The following is a 15,505-nucleotide window of genomic DNA, read 5'->3' on the forward strand; positions in this document are numbered from 1 at the left end:
CACTTTCTCTGCGCCTCTGGGGGCTCCTGTTCCATGGTAGCAACATCCCCGTCTCTTCTCGCTGTGCGGACCATCTTTACTCTATTGCAGTCTCACCCACCACGCGCTAGTCCGGGCTCGAGGGCCTTGATCGGCAAACGCCTCTTCTTGTTTCCCTCTTGAGTGTCCAGGCCCTGCTATCTGCTGAGCCTCTTTCGCCGTGTCCGCCTTTTCTCTGCTGCTTGCGCTGTCATATTCTACCGACTATCCTCTGTCTCAGAGCGCATCTTCTCGCCTGGGTTCTGATAGTTGTTATCCTCTCAATCTTCATAATCTACGACACGCTCGTTTCATGGTCGCGTTCGCTCGTTCTCGAGTGGTTTGAGGCACCAGCCATAACTGGCCTTCGCTATGCGTGGTCTCACCCTCGTTTCCTGCCTGCTTGCAGGCTATGCTCGCTTTTCGTACGCTCAGAGTAGGCGCACTGTTCTTCACGTAGCACGTCTCATACTGAATATCCGTACCAGCTTCAGCATCGGTCCTTCCATTACCTGGGCCTGTACCGCCAGCCATAAACACATTCAGTGATCCAGCAGATTTTCCATCCACGGAGTCTTCTGCTTCCAGCTCGAGCTTCTCCTTCACGCCAAACGCCACATCATCCATAGAGGGCCTCCCCGAGACAACTCCACCGCCGCCAATCTGTCCGCAATGCCTCCTTCAAGCATTGGATCCGACTACTATCGCGTACTCCGAGTCCGACAACATCAGGAACAGCACCTTAATCACTACCGCCATCGTCACCCCTTGGTATTTTATGTATAATGATGGAGAGACTTTCTCTACAAGCTTTGAAACCCGCATCGTAACCATGTTTGTGCCTATCGGCAACAATCGAACGAACGGCACCGACGCGACGGTTTTGGCGGACGATTTGACGTGGGATTACAGTGGCGTTCCTCTGTAGGTGCCGCGCAAGAACACCATCACGCATGTAGCTAACGAACTCAGCACCTACCCGACGCAATACGTAATATACTCCCAGTTCAATATCCAGCCAGACTGCTCCATGACGGTAACACCGTTGACCATCACGCAAACGGAGGTCACGAAGGTTATCTTCCCTGTCGCCACAGGCGGTCTGGATATCGGCACTGATGTCATTGGGTTTTTGGAGGGTTTGCCGGAGTTTGCGGCGCAGTTCAACGACACAAACTTGAGCACATGCGAGCAGGAGATACAGGGTGGTCAAACAGTCGAGTTTCCGGTCCCTAGCGACGATGCGACGGCCATCGAGACAGGACCCGCAAGCGCTTCTGTGATCCCAGAAGCAACGTCGGTCCCAGCTGAACCGAGTTCACTACCGCTCATAAAGCCTCGACTACCCATCCCGTTCGGACCAAGGACTGCAGCTCTTGAATTTCCCGGAGCAGGCAACTACACGCTCTATGGGCGTCAGGCAACCGGAACCGGCGGAACAGGGGGGACACCATTGCCCACTCTAAGTTCTACCTTCTCTAGGTCCCTCGTATTGTCCTCCATAATCACCAGCGATCCTGCGGTTCCTCCTCTTCCGCCTCCGATATCTGACGAACCTCGCACCACTACCGCCGCGTTTACGACTCCCGGTGGAAATAGCGGCGCGCGCGCTGGCACACGCACTACCGTCGCCGTCCTGACCGAAGCTACCGCGCCGCCTTCGACAAGTACCTTCACCAGAGGCGCCGGTGGCCAGCCTCCCACTCCAGTTCCGCCCATGCAGGTGAACACTCCGCCGGGCAGTTCTGTCAGACCGGTCAATCCCAGCCAGCCCCCTAATCCGAGCCAAAATCCGAACCCAAATCCGAACCCTGGTCCATCAAATCAGCCGGACAACCGTCCAACCAACCCTGGAGGAATTATAGGCTCAATACTGAACCCTTCAAATCCACCGGATAATCGCCCGACCAACCCCGGGGGAATCATAGGCTCTTTGCTGAATCCTTCCCCTACTAACGGGGGCAACTCTCCTGGACCGACTGCAGGAGGAAACCCTTCAAACAATCCTAGTAACAACCCTGGCAACAATCCCGGCAACAATCCGAACAACAACCCGCAGCCCGGGCAGTCCATTACCATCGGCCCCGGCCCACCCGTAGTCATCACGCCCGCGCCGACATCTCAGGGCGGAAGCAGACCGGGCGGCATAATCCTCGGACCCGGATCGACACTACTACCCGGCCAATCGACCAACATCAACGGCGTGCCCGTCGTCCTGGGTCCTTCTGGCTCCAACCTCGTCATCGGCGGAAGCAGCACTATCGTCATCCAACCCGGCGCTCCCGCAAACCCCACTCCCGCCCAAACCGTCAACATTGGCACCGGCGCTCCAATCGTGGTAACCCCTGCGCCTTCCTCCAACGGCGCTCCCGGCGGCATAATCCTCGGCCCCGGCACAACCCTCCAACCAGGCCAAACAACCACAATAAACGGCGTCCCCGTCGTCGCCGGCCCCTCAGGCTCCGCGCTCATAATCGGCGGCACCCGCACCGTCGCCATCGTCCCCGGCCCGGGCGCAACCAGCCCACCAGTCCTAACCGTAGCCGGCGCAACCATCACCGCGAACCCCAGCGGCGCCTTCGTCATCGCGCCCGGCACGACCCTCACGCCTGGCGGCCCCGCCCTCACGGTCTCAGGCACCACGCTCAGCCTCGGGCCCTCCGGCAGCGTGCTCGTCGTCAACGGCGTCTCACAGACCCTCGCCCCGGGTGCAGCCATAACGCCCGCCCCCGTGCTGCTGACGATCGGGACACAGACCCTGACAGCCACGACCATAGGCTCGGCGACGGGCTTCGTCATCGCGCCCGGCACGACGCTTACCCCTGGCGGGGTGGTCACGGTCTCGGGAACCACGTTTTCGCTCCCCGCTGCCTCAGGCGCGGGCGGGCCGACTGTGGTTGTTGTAAACGGCCGCACGTCGACACTCGGCGCCGCCACGGGCCCTATCACGGCCGCCCCCGTGCTGACGATCGACGGCACGACGTACGCCCCCACCATCGCGGGCGGCTCGACTTTCTACGTCCTCGACGGGTCTACGCTACGGCCCGGTGGGGTAATCACGGTGGACGGCACGAGGATTAGTCTGGGGCCCGAGGGGACGGTGCTGGTGATTGGCGGGGTGACGAGCACAGCGACTCGGCCCGCGAGGAACAGCGCGAGTCCGACGGCGACGACGTTGGCGAGGAGTGAGGACGTGGGCGATTTTGTGGCGAGTGGGATTGGGATCTCAAGCGCGGATGTGGCGGTGTTAGCTAGGCGGGGGATGGCGGAGGGGCTAGTGGAGGGGGTTGTGATGGGGGTTGTGGGGATGGTGATGTGGATGTTGTGATGTGAAGGTCGGGTTTGGTTGGAGATGTTTGGAGCATCATAGCGACTTTTTGGGGCTTCTTTGCTTTGCCCTTTTGGGATGAGTAATGTGACTTGCGGCATAGATCAGCGCGTGGAAGTGCGTGCATATTTGTATACCCGGCGGATGGCTAGGTAACCTGGCGGCGGCTATATAAGATACATTAGGACGTCAAAAGGTTGAGGCTAGTGAGTGCAATGAGATCAGTAGAATAGATTCTCCCTATAAGCCTCACCAAATGTTGGACTCTCGACGAAGCTTTGCATAGGACGACCGTAGCCGGATCGGTCGATCAATGAATCTTAATTTGACGTCTTCCAGATTTCGAAGAAGCCATTATAGACTCGGCGGTGTAGAGTGCCTGACCTCGCCCAAGAAGGCGTAACACCGAGTTCTCGAGCGGCGAGTAGGACGTCCGGGACAGTGAAATGTTGTACGTTAAAGGTGCCTGCCTGGGTCTTGTCCACTCTGGCTCAGGAGTGCGTGAAGCTGGCCCGCTCGCGCTGTCGCCCACCTAGATGGATGGGAAACACATGTGTCATCCTGTGCAAGATAGGACCATTGGAGAGATGGCGCCGATATCCGAGGACCGAACCTCTCAGTACGCAAGGGGAAGCCAGAGCTTAATAAGATGCTGCGCACAGTAGAGTGGAATATACCAATTCTCTAAAAGTTCGAAGCAGGCCATGAGTCGAGGTTTTTATAGACTGTGAACAGAGACACACAGATGTACACAGACTCGTTTAGGAAGCACAAGGGGCTAAAGTATACGTAACACATCAGAGAGCTATATCGCGTCCCCCATTACCGGACCAGGTTCGTCTGGACATGCAAAGATGGTGTCGAGAGTGTGTCTTAGCAAAGGGAGCTGCTATGTCTCTTTGCAACAGCCCGTTCTTCAGACAGTAAAGATTTCGCACGAGTTGCTCCACCTACACAAACTCCCATCTAGCTAACCTGCCGATGCTCTGTCCAGCCTCCCGGATGATGCACAGCGTTTTCGTGTGCTCGCTCACCTTTGGGACATTCTCCAGCTCGGGCGCTGACCCATCTGCTGGCTGTTCCTGCTCAGTTCCGGCAGTAGGAGAGATAACCTTCTCCAGAAGCAAACAGCCGATTCCCGTAGCCCGGCCTTCACCCAGGTTAAAATTCCCGGTGGTGACGAAGCCGATTAGATCTTCCTCATCCGGAACACATGGGTAATCTGGATGTCCCAGCTGGATCGGCTCAGAATTCAATAGAGACTCCGCGAGGCGGGCGACGCGGACATGGTCGGGCGTATCCTTGGGTAAAGGAGGAGGCCATCTCTGATTAATGGGCTTTTGTCTAGTTTTGGCCTTTGGGGTTGGGAGTAAGGAAAGCCATTTCTTCCGCAGTTCGAGATCCTTTCTCGGTAAGCGGTAGATACGGGCGCAGGTTGTTGGGACGCCGCGGGTTATAAGAGTCAGTTTAACCGTTGCAAGGGCACCGGCGGCTTCTTTAGTTTTAGGGCTAGGGTTAGTAAGAAGATCTTTTGCGGTAGGAGCGGGAAGATGGTGAAGCGTGGCTGGTCGGCTATCGGTCTCTGCATATCAGTCAGCTGGGGACCGTGAGATTGGAAGCGGTGTGAAATTGGAGCACACCTGTAGCTGGCTTCGCTCCTTCAGCAGGAGGACCATCAATCAGTCGTTGCCAATCACATGCCCAACCCGCTCCAATCTCCCCTTTGCGTCCCAGGCCAAGGTCTACGCTAGTCCACTCGATCCTCTTGCCTTTCGGTCTTCTTGTCCACTCGTCCTTCCTCTTTTGTCTCTCGCTAACCTCCCACTCCCATCCTGCCGCTGTCCCAGGGTAATCTCCGGGGAACCATGGCGCGCCCGCTTCGAACGCAATCTGCCGTTTCTCCTGGAGACCGCCAAAACGAACATTGCCTCCTGTAGAGAGAGGATAGTACATCAAGCTGTACCAGACAGGCTGCACGCACTTCCAAGGCAGGAGGACTGTCCAGGTGGCTTGCGAAGCAGCCACAGCTCTGCTGGTATAAAGCAGAACGGGGATATCTGGATCAGTTGGACGAGGCTCAGGCAGCTTGCCAGGTACAGCATCAGTTTTGCGGCGGTTGATAGACTTTTGGCTTGGCAGGGCGCGGGAGGCTGAGAGGCGGCATGATCGGTCAAACAGCGCGGGCGCTGGCTGAGTCCTGTCGAGTGGCCAGTCTGCAAGAACAGCCATAAGGTCACTGTGGCTCTTCGCGTCTCGAAGCAGCGGCACGGCGGTAGGTGGATGATGAAGACGTGGATCAGAGATGTTGAAGCCTAGGACAACGTCTTTAGGAAGGCTCGCTGGGTTCGTGACCGAGCCCAGAACCGGCCATAAGCCTGAAGGAGTGTCTAGTGGGTGTTTCCGGTGGTCTCCAAGCTGCGTCGGCCACAACGCGCCCACGAGAGCTTCGGCCGACCCAGGGCCAGTGATCTCGATGCTTCCAATTTCGAACCGGATGTCCTCAACATTAACGTGAGGTTTTTGTACTTTTGCTAGAGGTACGATCGTCTTCCAGAGCTGCAAGAAGCCGGCCGGATGGACTCTGACCAACGCCTTCCTCCTCGCTTTCGCCTTCTCCTCGCTCGTTCCTGGAATGTTGGAAGCCGTCATCTCGACATCCTCGCTCTGCCGTTCCCGGGCACACCAGATGACGGTAGCAGGCGCAATGGCTTTGGAAGCCGAGTTTCGTTGATCAAACAGCCAGCCTTCCCAAGCTCTAACCCCACTCTTCCATTTTTTGCCCCGCGTACCCCATACGCCTTGCGCAAGGTCACCACCGTCTAGACCTACAGCTTTGAGCAGTCCCTCAATACTCTTCTCTGGCCCTTCCAGGCCAATCGTGGACATGTAGCTCATGTCCCATGCAACGGCTCCCCTCTGAGTACTGGATCTATGCGTTGGGCGATAGCCTTTCATTGTTGGCGTCAGGGGGATCGCAAACCTCCATAGAGGCTCTTTTGGCGGGGTCATGTGGGCACGCTTAGTGAGGAACATATGAGTGGGTAGCCAAGTCTTATGTATCTGCCGTTTCCGGAATTTTGCTGGTGGATTTGGAGGCTTCTTTAGAGCATTCTGCTTGACGCGCGGTTTTCGTGGCTTGATGGAAGCCGGCTTCTGAGCATTCTCACCGCCGCCCGCAGCGGTATCTTGGATACCGTCCTCCGGCGGATCTCTTGTAACTGTAACATCTCCTTCCAGGGCAGCTTCCTTTTTTGCTTTTACCTTAGCGCTGAGCTGCTTCAGACGTCTAGCAGTTTCGTCCCGCAGCCGCATGTGCCCAGTCTTCTTCCGGCTCCTGGCGGTCACCGTGGGCGTATTGTCTTCTGCCATCTGCGGTCTCAGTCAACCTCGATCCGAGCTGCGAGACAACTACGGCATACCTCTTTCTTGGCCCGCCTTTGCAGCCGCTTGGGGACCCTCTTTGCATTGTGGCTTGCGGTCCTCCTTCTCAGATCCCGAGGGACCTCCTGAAAAGCTCGGCTGGAAAGAGACTTCTTAGACCTCTTGAGACCATTTTCCAGAGCTTGAATCTCGAATTCCCGCGCTTTGACGAACGAAGACAGGTCAAGCTCCCCGTTGTTGAAGGCTTTGTCGGATGACTGGACAGCGATTGAGCGAGCATCTCGGGTTTTTTGGCGTTTCTGTTGGCCTTGGGAGTTTCCAGGAGTGGGCGCCTGCTTCCTTTTAGCCATTACAGCTCTCATATAAGTTTGACATGGAGCTGGCGTGGTCAAATCGATGAATGCTCACGTGCTGCGAGAACAAGAGGTGTGCGGTGACGTGCCGGGGAAATCTTCGGCCGTCGCGCGTCCACGTGATTAAGCATCCTTCTTCTGCCAGCTATTTTACATGCCTCACAGTAAATTCACTCCCTCTGAGACTGGAAATCATGAAGCTACGCACGAAATAGACTATCACTATCCAGCGCGACTTCTGGATCATCAACGGCTGAGGCTATTAATACAAATGTGCTCGATATATCAAGCAGCTTTCAACATGACACTACACCACGGCAAACGATGCCTACCTCTAACACACGCAAGCCTGCCAGCTCTGCGTCAAAACTCCACGCTATGCTCATCAACATCTATCCACACTCATCTATACATCACCTCCATTCATCGCGTTTCCAGCTTGCGCCTTATCTATTTCTCCCATACGCCTCTGATTTCCATCTCTCCAAGAGCCTCTACCCCTATGCCCACCTCCATAGCCCCTCCCTCTGCCTCTTGCACCGTCATCTCGGGGCTTCCGGCCCACGGAAAACGGTATTTTAATGAGCGGCTCCTCCACCCACTGCAGACCCTTCAACTGGTACCGCTCCTTGTCCGATTCAGACAGCCGCCACGCTTGGAAGACCCCCATCAGCTTTTCCTGATCAACCAGCTTGTCGTTGTTGTCCCTGCGGACGTCTATGGGCCTCAATTCCGGGACCCACGCCTTTGTGTATTCGCCCCCCGCGTCATAGTCCAGGGCCTGCTTCACAGGGTTGAAAGTTCGGCCCTGCCGGGGGTCATTTCCTACACCGCTGACGTACTGCCAATTGCCCCAGTTGTTGCCCACATCGTAGTCGATGAGCAGTGACTCGTACCACTCGGCGCCGAGTCGCCAGTCGATGCCGAGGTGCTTGGACAGGTAACTGGCCACGTTTTGACGCGTACGGTTCGAGGTATATCCCGTGAGGAACAGCTCTCGCTGCGAGGCATCAATGAAGCCGGTACCAGTCCGCCCCGAGCGAAATCTGTCAAACACTTCTCTTGTTTTTGCAGGATTGCCTGTACCGTCTGTGTGACCGCGATCAACGTACCTCCACCTCTTCTGGTCCTCGCCCAGCTCGCGAAAGCCGGAGATGTGGAATGTCTTGGGCCCGAACTTCCGCACGCAAAGGCGCATGTAGTCCCGCCAGAGTAGCTCGAACCGTACAGCAGCGGTGCCCTTGTTCTCGCCTTTGCCGTATCCTTCGGCTTTCGTCCAGCTCTCTTCCTCTGCCGTACCATCCTCGAATTTCACCATCTGTGCGTGAACTTGTCGAGCTGTGATACAGCCCAAAGCGAGCCATGCAGAGAGCTTCGTGGAGAAGTCGGTTCCCAGCAATCCATTGCGTGTATCTTTGTAGTTGGACATCGCTCCAGAGGCAATTAGATGGCTTACGCGCTCCTTGCCGGAAGTCTCGCCTCCTGTGAAGGGATGAGCTGATTTCGTATCTGGCGGCCATCGCGGTGGGGTTTCAAGGCCTAAGGAGGGCTCCAGAGGTTTGAGGACAGCGTCCATGATCTCGTCCAAGGTAATTGGTACGGAGAAGGGCGCATCCTGTGGCGGAATCCGTGGAGGTAGGGGTGGCAAGGAGCTCGGTGTGCAGAGAGGCAAGCGGGGCCTGTCTCGCAGCGGCTCCAGTGATTTGCGGAACGTTGTATATACGTCTGGAAGATCCTTGATGTCCGAGAATGGAAGATCTCGGCTGGTAGTATGGCAAGTCAGTATATACGCGAGCGGTTCGTGTCAACGCAACAACCCACTCATCCATGAAATATTTCTCGTCCTTCCATAGACGAAATTCAATGCCCCCGGACTCGACAACTCGCCGTACGTCGCGCTCCTCCCGCTTCTCTTCTGTACCGTCGTCACTGGTCATCCAAACTCCAGTGACTTCGCCCTTTGGTTCCTCGGGTTTTCCATCCCCAGGGACACCAACTTCACCCTCACCATCCTCGCCAGCGCTCTTGTACCATTCCAAGATTTGCCGGATGACATCGCCGAGCATGCCCACACGGATCTCCAGGCCGCTATTCACCCTTTGCAAACCTTGCTTCAGGTCCCATACACTCTCGGTCATGAACTTCGCACGGTGGGGGCCGCATCTCCAAAATCCACCCACTTGACTCCGCGCCTCAGGGTAAGGTGACTCAGCTTCGGGACTCTGAAGAAAACCGGAGACCTCTATCTGCTGCGCCGGGAAGACGTATACAGGCAGGAGATGGGTAAATGGAGCCTGCGGCTGGGAAGACAGCCGCGACACTTCAGAGAGTATTGGGTTGTCTGCTAATCGGAGATCACGTCTGAGGAGATGTATCAATATGCGCGGCGCAGGTGCCTGAGGCATGCTGATATGAGTAGGGGATACGGGTGCAATCGCCGGGGAAAGGGTTCAATTCAGATATGCAGGTATGACGGAGTGATATGGAAGAGACTTCGACGTAAGATCTTGGAACGGCGGGCTCTAAAACAAAGCGCGTTGCAGATGATGCAAGTTCAGTCCCCAAATCAGGTACGCCGGCTCTCCACGTAGAGTCAGAGCTATCATGTGGATCGTACGATAGTCTAAGGATCCGCAGGACACTTGCCACGCTGGAAGACATGAAGGCGCGCGATTGCAGCCATCGCGCCTGCGTCGGCGTCGAAGCCTGACCGGCGGCCACTGACCGGACGTCGCGCTGAGTTTCGGAAGGCCCAGGTCGGGCTCGTTCACCCCTGAGCTCGCTGTTGCGACCTGCATCGAGCTCTCATTTGGACAGAGAGGATCCGATGTGATCTCCAACGAGGTGCTCTAGTACATCATCGCTAGCTCCTCGTCATCGGGTCTTCGAGGCAGAGCGGCAGCGCTAGAAGCCCTGCAAGTTAGACAAGTCCTTAACGGGTGAAGAACATGCAAGCCCAGTGATGCACGATGCGGTGGGGAGGTCCCGAGATCTGTAGAGAAAGTGGTAAGATCCATCATCGGTGGAGTGTCGCTGCTGTCTCGGGACTTGTCAGAAGCTTGTGCAGAGGCACGGCGGCTGAACCCTGGGACTGGCATGTGAGACGTATCTGATGAACTTTACAGTAAGACTTCCAATCAATCAGATTAGTGACGAGTACGGAAGGGAGTAGATTCTCAGAACTCCAGTTGATACTCGGTTGGTTCCATCCATCAGGTACTTAGCGTTAAGCATCCAGAGATCTGTGTCCGAATTCTCGGGAGATGCCGAGTCAGCTTGCAGCCCACGCCGGGCGGAAGTTGAGTGGGACTCCAAGATCGCAAACGTAACAATTAATCAACCTCAGCCCCCTTTAAGCACCTAAAAATCTGTCTAGCGGAGCAAGCAAAAGTCTAGCAGTCTAGATTATATCTTAGAACAAAAATGCGACGCAATTGTGTGGTGGTATCTTGTCGTAAAGGCGCTGGTATTGGTGAATTCCCAAGGTTGGAGACCCGCTTAATTCCCGCGCGACGTGCAGCCCTGAGGCAGCCGAATGCCATGGGCAGTTTCAGCATACGCTGCTAGTGCGTACGAACGGTTCAAAATACTTGACGAGCGCAAAAGTTTCAAACGGGCTGTTTCAGCCCTTCGCTCCCGTCTTGTATTCAAGGTTAAGTCGAGCCGTGATGCCGGTCTGGGGTGGATGAAACCACCGCTTCTCTCGGCTCCATCCGCCCGCAAGAAACAGATGGAATCAATGCAGGAAAAGCGAGGTGCTTTTCATGGATATCTGCCTTGGAAGCGGGAACCTGGTGCCATGATACTCAACCATACACATTCGGCCACTGTGAGTTCGTAGAAGCGTTTGCACATATTCATTGGTTTGGAGATAATATCAAGAAGCCAGCATCACAGGCGCGGGAGCATCCCGACTACTCAATGAGTCAAATCGCCTCTCTTACATGAACGCCAGGAAAGAGTTCATGGTAAAGATGTAGAGTCTAGCGCAGTTTACGTTTCAGATGCAGATAATGATGGGCATCTCGGTGATGGCTTTTACCGGTATCAGACGGTATACTGGTATCATTTCCAAAAGATTAAGCATTCTCACAGCAGGGCCACGTCTACGGCAGCATCCCCTGCGATTCGTCGAAGCAGCAGAAGCTCATCAAGCGAATACATGGTCAACGGGCCTTTATTCATCTGGCACACCATACTCTACAGCCTCCACTGCTATGACCAATTCATCTCTGAGCCACTACGCACCTGGCTCTCCAAGTCATTCAAAGCCGCCGCTGGGTACCAGATTGAGCCAATAGATTAGTGGAGCCAGGGTATGAAATGGCTGCTTCTTGATTCTTGATGACAACGGTCAGCAACTGAGAAAGGAATATGGCAATGGAGGTTGCATGGGCACTATTAACAGAAAGGTAATTTTCTTCTACTCTACAGCCTTGAGGTGACCTTAGAAGCTACATTCTGCAATATCGACTTTTGCAATCTCTCCGCAATGGCAGTACCGGCAAGCCGTCCGAATGTCAGCGATCGGAGCACAGATGTCGCGGGAGGGTATTCTACTGGCAGTCAGATCGCGGTTCTACAAGCCAAGTTTCACAGCCACACACCGTTGTAATATATGCCGGTCATCTCGCCTGCCGCCCATAAACCCGGTATTGGGACGTCGTTCGTACCCAGCACCTGCGCGTCTGTGTTGGTCTTCACCCCGCCATAGGTAAAAGTTAAGTGAGAAGTGACCGGATAGCCGTAGTAGGGCGGCGTGCTGATCGGGTTGGCCCAATTAGACTTGTTGGGCGAGAGACCTGTCGTGGCCTTGCCATCAAGCTTCATGAGGTCGAAGGGCTTGTCGTTACACGCGGCGTTGAACTCAGCCACGGTCTTTTCCAGTTCATCGGGATCGATGCGAAGCTTAACCGCCAGATCATGTATGGTGTCTGCTTGTTCAGGCTCTTGGTCCGTCGTGTCATACACCCAGCCCGGCCGGAAGCGTTTCATGACTGTGTCGTCGGTGATGAAGTAGCCCTTCTGGTTCTGGTCACGCCACAGCTCGAGGGCTATCATCTCGAACGTAGCGAAGAGATGCCTCTTGCCCTCGTCATAGAAGCGTTTGCAGTGCTCGTTGACGACGATACCATAGTTGTGCCCCCATATCACTGCGTCAGGTTTGGTGGCTCGAGTGTCTACGAGCTCGCAATGCATACCATCAAAGGATCCGGCGGTGGCGGCTCCGACTTCAAGGGCCATGTTCAAGCCTGCGCCTTTGTTGTGCTTGATGCCCGGCGCGATTAGAGGGAGCTCGTGGGTTCTGCGCCCGACGTATTTGGCGAGCATTTCTCGGTTACCTTCGAAGCCGCCACAGGCAAGGACAACGTTTGGCGCGTACCTATTGTCTTCAGCTTGTGGTCTTGCTCCAGATGCTTGTTGAACCACTTACAGCTCGTGTAGCAAGCCATCTTTCTTCCGCACCAGCAGACCTTTGATGGCGCCTCTATTGGTGGTGATGAGGTGTCTGGCTTCCGTTTCCCAGTGAATATCGCAGTTGGGATATTTCTTGATGTGATCCATCAGACAGGTGATGATCGCGTTGCCACCACCATCCGGAAAGACAAAGTGCTGACCGGTCTTGAACTCCAACAAGACCTGGGCTGGATTAGATGCATGGTCGTATCTCAATAATACGCTCCGACAGGAGAAGTGTATTGAGGTTCTGTACATACGTTCTGCTCATCATGGTGTACGAACGTTACTCCGTGATCCTGCACGTAAAGTGCCGTCGCCTGCGCCTCCTGACCGAGTTTCTCGCAGTATTCTTGGTCTGCCTCGCCTTTGCTGACCATCTTCATCTCATGTTTCCAGTCCTCGTCGAAGCGGAGGTCTTTGTCCAGCCGTAGATAGGCCATCGTCCACCGCGAAGCGCCGCAGCGTTCGTCCGATTTGCCTACCTCGACGAGAGCCACGCGGCCGCTCTTGCCTAGCTTTTGGCAGGTCTCCAGGAAGTTGAGTGTTGCCATGGTCCCAGCGAAGCCGGAGCCGACGACAATCATGTCGTAGTTGTTCGAGGAGAAGGCCATGTTGGTGATGGGAGAGTCGCGAAGCAAGCAACGACGAAGAGAGAAAGCAGCAGACAACGAGGAGTAGAAGTCAAAGATGCCAGGAGAAACAATACAAGGAACTCTGTGTGATCCACGCTGTGTCTACTTACCTCTATCCGCAAAATGCGGGGTGCAAGAGGGGTATGCTTCCCCAGACGCAGGGCCGGTGCAACTGCAGCGTGTTGATCTTACCCAAGGACAAGACTTTAGCTTGAGCTCCTGAATATCTACTCTACATCTTGCGTCTTCCCAGCTCAATCACATCCAGATTTCGCAGGAGAATGCAGCTGGCTATACTAATGATAGAGACTCCTGACGGAAAGAGAGAGGGATATAAAGTTCAACGGAAGTGAGATACCTGAGAGGCTTGCGCGGCATGAAAACAATGTGACGTCCGCCATTGGAAGGGGGCAAGAGTCTGGACATGATGGGCCTGGTCAACTCTGCAGATGTTGAAATGGATGAGGATGAGTTGGCTGCGGGACGATTCGCCTCGGATGTCAACCGCAAGCGAGTCTCCAGATCTCCATGCCTGCCATGCAACTTCAGCTTTCCTGCCACCCCACGTGCAGCTCTCCAGCTGGAAGTGCTCAACACACAATAGGAGACACTGAGGGAATATCACAAGACCATTTCCTGCACACCGACAATCAGTGCATACAGTTTACAGCTGTCCGAAAAGTACGAATAACTCTGGGTCCGATTTTTCACCCCCCGAGACGTGTCTGAGGCTCCAAACTCGATGTCGGACTGGAGGATGGGAAAAGATACGTTACGCCTTTCCAGTTCTGCATCAGTTGGCCGAAGCAGCCGCGTAAAAGAAGCTTCCTAAGCTTCCTAAGCTTTTCCAACCCTGCAATCATCGGTGACTGCCCAGCCATGTGTACCTTAAGATTATGCACGCATCATGTCTAAGACCGAGGGGTCTAACACAGCTCGGCGTCAACAATGTGGGGCGCGCATTGCAGAGTCCCATAGTTGCAGAGTGATGACTGTGTAATCCCTCTTGTGTTTTGTTTCACAGTGATTATCTTAAGTCCAATGTCCATCAAGTCTCCTCGATATCTTACCAACTTCAGCCGCCCTTGACATTCTCTTTCACGATCATTCTAAAAGCCTTCTTACAAAACGGCAGGCCTTGCAAGACACGTGAGATATAAGTCTGCTTCTCGACTCACTCAAATCTGGCTGAAACAGTCCACCTACAGGTCGACCCCAACGAGCTGATCAAAACCCTCCACGGCGCCCCTCCCCACCACCGCGGCGTGCACACGAACCAAGCGATCTCACACCACACGGCCCACTCAAGCCGATACGCCTCAGCAACCGAGCTCCCCGAGTACAAGATCCCGCACCATGGCGCCCCAGCAGACGCGGTGCACCAGCTGCTCAAAGACGAGCTTGACCTCGCGGGCGGCCAAACCTGAACCTCGCCAGCTTCGTCAGCACGTACACGAAGAAGGAGGCGGAGCAGCTCATGATCGAGAACCTGGCCAAGAACATGAGCGATGCGGACGAGTACTCGGCCATGATGGACATGCACGCTCGATGCGTCAGCATCCTCGAGCACCTCTGGGGCGTGCAGAAAGGCGAGAAGGCCATGGGCACGGCGACGACGGGCTTCAGCGAGGCGATCCGTCTTGGTGGCCTGGCGATGGAGAGGCGCTGGCAGGAGAAGCGCAGGGCGGAGGGGGAAGATACCGGCAAGCCCAACATCATCATGGATGCGAAAGCGCGGGTTGCGCTGGAGAAGTCTGCGCGCTACTTCGAGGTCGAGGCGCGCATCCTGCCTGTCTCGGCGAGAATCCCGCTATAGGCTGGATCCGGAGCTGGTCCGGGAGGATACTGATGAGAACACGATAGGTACGATACTCTGTTGGTTTTTCCCGCTGTGCTACGCTCAGACTTCCTGAACAGGAATGTTTGCCATACTGGGAAGCACACATACCGGGCACTACGAGCCTGTCGAAGAAATCTACCGGCTCCTCGACGAGTACGATCGGAAGACAAACATCGACATCCCCATCCACGTTGACGCGGCGTCCGGCCGCTTCATCGCGCCCTTCACGCACGCCAAGGTCGGAGGGCCAAAATGGAACTTTGAGCGTGTATTAGCGTGGTGTTTCCTTGAACATGAAGGGACTGTTCTCGACTCAGCATTCGACGCGTCCATCGAGAAGACGCTAATGCAGCCGCCTATGTGAAGGGCCTGAGCTCCTGTAGCATTGTGTAGGATTGCCGTGTAGGATGCCGAAGCTCCTAATGCCGCTACGTAGCTGATAGAGAAGAGAAAAAGCTTCGTAATAATCTTCTTACTTGCTACGGTGTTTGGT

The 15,505-nt window shown here is 55.3% G+C and overlaps 5 protein-coding genes across 5 annotated transcripts; 2 read left to right on the forward strand and 3 right to left on the reverse strand.

Annotated features, from left to right (window-relative positions):
- Positions 1–850: 850 nt before the first annotated feature.
- W97_05480 (uncharacterized protein) lies at positions 851–3,346 on the forward strand (the record flags this gene model as incomplete). Its single annotated transcript, XM_007783510.1, has 2 exons — positions 851–942; positions 991–3,346. 2 exons carry the CDS (start codon positions 851–853, stop codon positions 3,344–3,346), a joined length of 2,448 nt encoding a protein of 815 aa, XP_007781700.1.
- Positions 3,347–4,296: 950 nt separating this feature from the next.
- On the reverse strand, positions 4,297–7,077 carry W97_05481 (uncharacterized protein; the record flags this gene model as incomplete). Its single annotated transcript, XM_007783511.1, has 3 exons — positions 4,297–4,928; positions 4,987–6,715; positions 6,766–7,077. 3 exons carry the CDS (start codon positions 7,075–7,077, stop codon positions 4,297–4,299), a joined length of 2,673 nt encoding a protein of 890 aa, XP_007781701.1.
- Positions 7,078–7,486: 409 nt separating this feature from the next.
- On the reverse strand, positions 7,487–9,485 carry W97_05482 (uncharacterized protein; the record flags this gene model as incomplete). The annotated part of the gene is made up of 2 exons (XM_007783512.1): positions 7,487–8,843; positions 8,902–9,485. The coding sequence occupies 2 exons, from the start codon at positions 9,483–9,485 to the stop codon at positions 7,487–7,489; spliced, it is 1,941 nt and encodes a 646-aa protein (XP_007781702.1).
- Positions 9,486–11,673: 2,188 nt separating this feature from the next.
- Positions 11,674–13,151, reverse strand: W97_05483 (uncharacterized protein; the record flags this gene model as incomplete). Its single annotated transcript, XM_007783513.1, has 3 exons — positions 11,674–12,463; positions 12,515–12,720; positions 12,798–13,151. 3 exons carry the CDS (start codon positions 13,149–13,151, stop codon positions 11,674–11,676), a joined length of 1,350 nt encoding a protein of 449 aa, XP_007781703.1.
- Positions 13,152–14,528: 1,377 nt separating this feature from the next.
- W97_05484 (uncharacterized protein) lies at positions 14,529–15,376 on the forward strand (the record flags this gene model as incomplete). Its single annotated transcript, XM_007783514.1, has 4 exons — positions 14,529–14,548; positions 14,610–14,924; positions 14,989–15,035; positions 15,090–15,376. 4 exons carry the CDS (start codon positions 14,529–14,531, stop codon positions 15,374–15,376), a joined length of 669 nt encoding a protein of 222 aa, XP_007781704.1.
- Positions 15,377–15,505: the final 129 nt, after the last annotated feature.

The sequence above is a fragment of the Coniosporium apollinis genome (genome assembly GCF_000281105.1).
Source record: "Coniosporium apollinis CBS 100218 chromosome Unknown supercont1.27, whole genome shotgun sequence".
Taxonomy (NCBI): Eukaryota; Fungi; Ascomycota; class Dothideomycetes; genus Coniosporium; species Coniosporium apollinis.